This window comes from Lactuca sativa, chromosome 3, assembly GCF_002870075.4.
Source record: "Lactuca sativa cultivar Salinas chromosome 3, Lsat_Salinas_v11, whole genome shotgun sequence".
NCBI lineage: Eukaryota > Viridiplantae > Streptophyta > Magnoliopsida > Asterales > Asteraceae > Lactuca > Lactuca sativa.
Window position 1 is genome coordinate 64,337,323 of NC_056625.2, and position 6,063 is coordinate 64,343,385.

A 6,063-nucleotide genomic window follows, 5' to 3' on the forward strand; every position below is an offset into this window, starting at 1 on the left:
ATTAGAAAATTTGACTAGATTAGTAATTGACTTTGTAATTTTATCCAGTTTATTATATTTTAGGATTAATAAACTAATCCAAATCCTCTTTTTAAGATTTTGTTTTAAAATCTAAAAAACCAAATAAAAACTCTTAAAAAGACATAAATTTTAAACGAGCAAATCCTAAAGACCCCGATTAAACAAATCATAAAACTACTTTTTTTGTGGTTGTTCTAAAGGGCTAACATGCCAATAAGACTTTTACAAGGTTCCATTTGCATATGAATATAGATTATTTTGGGCTTCTTCACAAATCACAGAAATCACCTGGAGTATCCTGCAAATAATCTACAAACTTCACGAATTTTGAAAAATTCCCATAACACCCCCCTTTCGACTTATCCAGAACTCAATCATTTCCCTTATAAAGACACACACCCACCACCTTTCCGAAACACCAAAAACCTCCATAACCAAAACCTCAACTCACTGAGTTATAGAGAGAGAAACAACAGAGGTTGTTTAGAGAGAGAGAGAGAGAGAGAGAGAGAGAGAGAGAGAGAGAGAGAGAGAGCTAGAAGCATGTCGAAAGAAGTGAATGAAGCCGGAGAAACGGCAAGGAGGGATTATGTTGACCCACCTCCAGCACCTCTCCTTGACATGGGGGAACTGAAGCTCTGGTCATTTTACAGAGCCTTAATCGCCGAGTTTGTCGCCACCCTCCTCTTCCTGTACGTCACCGTCGCCACCGTCATCGGCTACAAGAAAGAAACCGACCCATGCGGCGGCGTTGGCCTCCTCGGAATCGCTTGGGCATTCGGCGGCATGATATTCATCCTTGTTTACTGCACCGCCGGTATCTCTGGTAAGCTCCCCTTCTCCCTTTTCCACAACTCAAACACCATACCGGAAAACCCAAATATGAAATTACAATAACACCCTTTGATGTATAGGTGGACACATAAACCCTGCGGTCACATTCGGGCTATTCTTGGCAAGAAAGGTGTCGTTAATAAGGGCAATAGCGTACATGATTGCACAGAGTTTAGGTGCAATCTGTGGTGTGGGTTTGGTGAAGCTGTTCATGAAATCGTACTACAACTCGTTAGGTGGTGGTGCAAACTCAATTGCACCAGGGTACAACAAGGGTACTGCACTTGGTGCTGAGATTATTGGCACCTTCGTTCTTGTCTACACCGTTTTCTCTGCTACTGACCCTAAAAGGAGTGCGCGTGACTCTCACGTTCCGGTATGTATTCCGTTTTCCATCATGTTCATTTAGTTACCATATCCATAGACTTGTTTGTACATTGTGTTTTAAGAGGTGTACTTCGTGTTGGGATTTGGGAAATTGCAGGTTTTGGCGCCACTACCAATTGGGTTTGCGGTGTTCATGGTGCATTTGGCCACCATTCCCATTACTGGAACTGGTATCAACCCTGCTAGAAGCTTGGGTGCTGCTGTCATTTACAACAATGAAAAAGTCTGGGATGACCAAGTAAGTTTTCTCTCTCACATACACACACTTTTCGCCATCTTTTAGAAACAAAAGCTGATATAGAAGACAAGGTAAACGTACAATTATTATTGGAGACTGTAGAAAGGCATTATAACAGGCATCTTTAATGATGGTTCTAGTAAAAAGTAAAAAGTTTGAATAATCCAACCTATCTGAATGTACAAGTTGTGAGGAATGGTGTACAACTCACTAGTGAATAAGAAACAAGTCTTGTATATTGTGTAAAGAAAGTGTTTGTACGCTGTGTAATGAAAGTTGTACTTTTTTTGCAGTGGATCTTTTGGGTGGGACCATTCATTGGAGCATTGGCTGCAGCTGCATACCATCAGTATATATTGAGGGCTGCAGCCATCAAGGCTTTAGGTTCGTTCAGGAGCAATGCTACAAACTAGAAGTGAGGGGAAGGGCACATGTGTAATTGCACCTGAGCGATTTCTTCATTTTTCAACTTTAATTTATGATTGCTATGTTGTGTATTAATGAATGGATATGAGGAATGTTTGATTTTTTTTTTCTTATTTAATTTCTTTTTAATATTTTAGATTTGGCTGTGTATTTATTTGGTCTTGAATAGTTAAAGTGGTGGTGTTGTTACTTTGTTTCTTATTCTCACTTATTTCTCTTTGTCCTTATTATCTTGTAAAAAAATATTATTGTTTCGCCAACATTTTCGTCCCAAAAGAGAATATCCTTGGTTGATACAGAAAGACAGCCCAGCCCTAATAAGAAACCCAACCCATTCGGGTTTTTCACATTTATGCTCGAATTCTTGATTAGTTTTAGATAAAAATTTTCACGTTTCTATTGGCTCGATTTCTTGATTCATTTTAGATAAAAACGTAAAAATGCTACCTATGCTATATGCAATATGCAATTTTTTTTTGAAGATTTAGTTAAAATCTTAACTTTTTGGTTTTGTGGTTTTTTTAAGTTAGTTTCGTTTTTGTTTTTGTTTTGTGGGCTTTTTAAGTTTGTTTCGTTGTCTTTTTTTCTAAAAAGACTAAATTGTTTTTATGATAATTTTTTTTGTGTATTTAATTTAAGGTTTTATTAAATTCAACTCTCTCTCTCTCTTTCAAATAAAGAACTATTCACCCTTTTTTATCTTACGGTCTCCAAAAAAAACAATCAAACTAAAACAAAAAACGAAATCCATAACCCTGTCGATCAACAATAGGCATTTGATTTCTTTCTTGAAAATAATCGTTCCTAGCATAAATCTGGTTTCTTGAAGGTCTTATTTTCTCAATAAAAAAATTTCATTTTATTAAAGCTAAAACTCCGTTTTATAAAATATGTATTAAGAAAACCATGTGTTCCAATTTACATTTGTTAAAATCAAAGTAATATACTAACATAGAATCTATATTGCTGCTGATGAATGTGTATAGTCATGCCTTCGCTTTCACACGATAACTGATAGAACCTCAAAACATAAATAACTGGGCAATCACAAAGCTTAGTGAGTTCCCCCAAAATACATCATACAACAAACATACTAGCATACATATCGGGTCCACAATCATCGGATTGGATTACCCCGGATATGTTGGTCTGTCGTCTCAACCCAACCGCTCTTTCCGAGACTCCGTGACTACGATATTCAGCCAGCTCGCACCTAGTATCTTGGCCTACAACACACAACAGGATCACCTCAACCTCATCCGCTACCATATGTCGACATATAACAATCAAAGATCAAGTAGGCACATAATACAGGCAATTATCAATCATACAACTCATGACCGCCTACTAGATTCCTTACAGCACATTGCTCCGCTACCAGCCAATTTCCATGAAATGCGTAACCATAAGTACCCAGAGAGGTGAGATAGCTATCGGAACAGATGATCCTACTTTAGAGCCACAATCAAATAAGGAACATGCAAGAAAGCCTAGATCAAGAGTTCTTAGGCTATCCTACATGACTACATACAACCCCTAGGGCACTCCACTAGACAATAACCAACCTACTGGTACTCTAACTAACATACCACTACTGTTGCATCCTATCATATATATATATATATATATATATATATATATATATATACACACACACACACACACACGTGCACACAAATCTAGCAGATCATGTAAGGGGTTCCCTCTAGGTTAGCAAGTTCGAGAACTAAATCGTCCGCATCGCTCCATTTAATGTAATTTGCAACTAGCCGATCAACGGCCTATTGCACGTCTATCGTAAACTTAGGATTAGGTTTGTGCTCGCAGCTCAAAAGGCTCTCAAATTGCATAGGAACGCCGAAAGAGGACGCGTCTACAAAGAAAAACTCGGTCTTCCATTTCTTAATATAGGTGGGAAGGTCATCACATATCTCGATTGTGTTAGAACACATAGAAAAGGATACCCAGTCCCCTCTTGCCATAGTTACATAAAAGTGACAAAACATAGTTGGAGACGGATCCATGTTTAAGGCTCTATTCAAAGAAGCACATGATATTTTTGAAACCATTGGGAGTAATTTGGGCAATATGAAATTTGTAATATCTAAGAACTTAGTTGAGAAACTCGAATGCAGGTAATCGTATCCCAGACCTAAACAGTATAGTATAAACTCTGATGAAGCCTTCGGGAGAAGCGTTGATGGTTTGATCCTTCGAAGGAAGAAGGGGTTGGAATTGGGGATCGTTGCGGAAAGACTTGACGATCACATCAAGTGACCCTTAAGTCAGAGTAGAGAAAGCAATGTAAATGGGGTGATTATCTTTCACCATTATGAAGAATGAAGAAAAAGATCAAAAGAACAGGAGGAATTAGCAGAGAAAGTAGAAAGAGGTTAGGATGGAATAAACGTTTTGAAGAAGAATGACACAATCATTCCTGTTAAATATGGAATAATGGGTGGTTTTGAGGTAACGGTAACGAATAGGCAATCGTGGGTCATAGGAAAGCAGAACGGTTAAAACGTGACGTCTGACTTGACAGTCGAATTTATCAATTTAGATGATGATTTTGATTATAGTAAGTGTTTTGGTCAAAAATCAACTAAGTGGAATCTAACCAAATTGTATGAGAGGTTGTGATGTTCGTGATAAATCAAATAAGAAATGATAATCAAAGTGACACAGTTGAGTTACAAGGAAAGCCCGTGATCCCTGATAGGATCTCCAATATAAAACCTTGGGAGGTGATAATGATCACTTGCCTTGATGATATTATTGATATCAAATGTTGAATATAGAAATGAATGTGTAAATTAAAGTACATGTATAGTGGAGGAGCTCTGTGTTTCCGTATTGTGGTAATTACATGTGCTATTTATAGTCTAATGCTAATAGCAAGAAGTTCGATAATTCCTAGATCCTCCAAAATCAGCATATGAACGTTATTTGACTTGGTATTCTGGGTCTTTTTCCTAGTTGAGATGACTCTCCATTGAGAATGGGTCTTTTTTTGACTCGTTCTACACATGTGAGATAAATAAAGAAAATATAGTAATTACAAATGTTAGAAATATTAGTGGTAATAGTCAGGATCTCAGGATATATTTAAGGATCTTGAGGCTTCAAGAATATTTGAGGATCCTGAATATGAGTCAAGGATCCTACCCCTAACAATTGACCCCAAATTATACATGTGAAATATCGGGGTTAGTTGTCAATATTAAATGTATAATTTCAAAATAATAAACGAAAGAGATAAAAGATTTTGAATTTTAAACCCTAATCGGATAGGGTTTATCTGCCCAAGGTCAATCATCATGTGGTTAAATCGTACCCTCTCTCTTACGCCATTGGGTTAAATACAGTAATCCTCTTAACTCTTTTTACCTTCCCCGATACGTCTACAACTATCTTCTCAGGTAATTTCTTCTTCTTATTCTTCCTTTTGTACTTTTCCTTTCTCCGATCACGGGCAAGAAGATGGTCCCTTCTCGTGCTACCATTACCGCTTCTCCAGAGAATGAATTTATCGATTAGGGGCTTCTGGCCCAAGCCGGGGTTTGTTCCTTCAATAACGACGACATGTAGTCCCTTAAGTCCAATGAAGCCTTCCTCTCTGATGTGATCGTCAGGTCCTTTGACCCTTCCATGTAGTCTGATTTCGTTTCTCCTTCTTGGGTATGCTTTCCTAAATATCCCTTTTCTCTGGTCCTCAAATATCCTTATTCAGGTATTATTTCTGATTTCTTCCAAGCCACCAAGCTTTCTTACGTCCAAGCAATGCCCATTATTTGGAAAATTTTGTATTGGATTGAGCGAGTGAATTGTTCCCACAATCTAGACATTGGCATCATTGAGTTAGCTTTCATTTATGATCTCTCTACTTTTAGGAGTTCTCGTTTTCTGTTTAGGGTTAAGACCAAAAAATCTCCTATTGTCTTTAAAACCAAACACAATGATGGAAAGGTTAGGATCTTATTTATTGATCTTGAGGATCTAAGGATTCACGTTTCTTATTTTGTTCATTTTGATGCAGGTTACAAGTTTGGTGAATCTTTTCCTACTGTTGAGGATACTAAAGACAAGGTGGGGCATTTTCTTACTTTACGTGCAGACATCATATCATTCAAACTCGAGTCTCCTAGTCTTCAATAGGG

The 6,063-nt window shown here is 37.5% G+C and overlaps 1 protein-coding gene across 1 annotated transcript; it reads left to right on the forward strand.

Moving 5' to 3' along the window:
• The first annotated feature begins 429 nt into the window (after positions 1-429).
• LOC111884286 (aquaporin PIP2-7) lies at positions 430-2,100 on the forward strand. Its single transcript, XM_023880602.3, has 4 exons — positions 430-847; positions 936-1,231; positions 1,340-1,480; positions 1,774-2,100. The coding sequence occupies exons 1-4, from the start codon at positions 565-567 to the stop codon at positions 1,891-1,893; spliced, it is 840 nt and encodes a 279-aa protein (XP_023736370.1). The 5' UTR covers positions 430-564; the 3' UTR covers positions 1,894-2,100.
• Positions 2,101-6,063: the final 3,963 nt, after the last annotated feature.

What these genes read in the sequence shown, in the direction of transcription:
- LOC111884286 (XM_023880602.3), top strand. Translation starts at nt 565, where the DNA reads ATGTCGAAAGAAGTGAATGAAGCCGGAGAAACGGCAAGGAGGGATTAT. An exon ending in CTGCACCGCCGGTATCTCTG is followed by an intron (nt 848 to 935) that starts GTAAGCTCCCCT and finishes TTTGATGTATAG; the next exon opens with GTGGACACATAAACCCTGCG. An exon ending in CGCGTGACTCTCACGTTCCG is followed by an intron (nt 1,232 to 1,339) that starts GTATGTATTCCG and finishes GGGAAATTGCAG; the next exon opens with GTTTTGGCGCCACTACCAAT.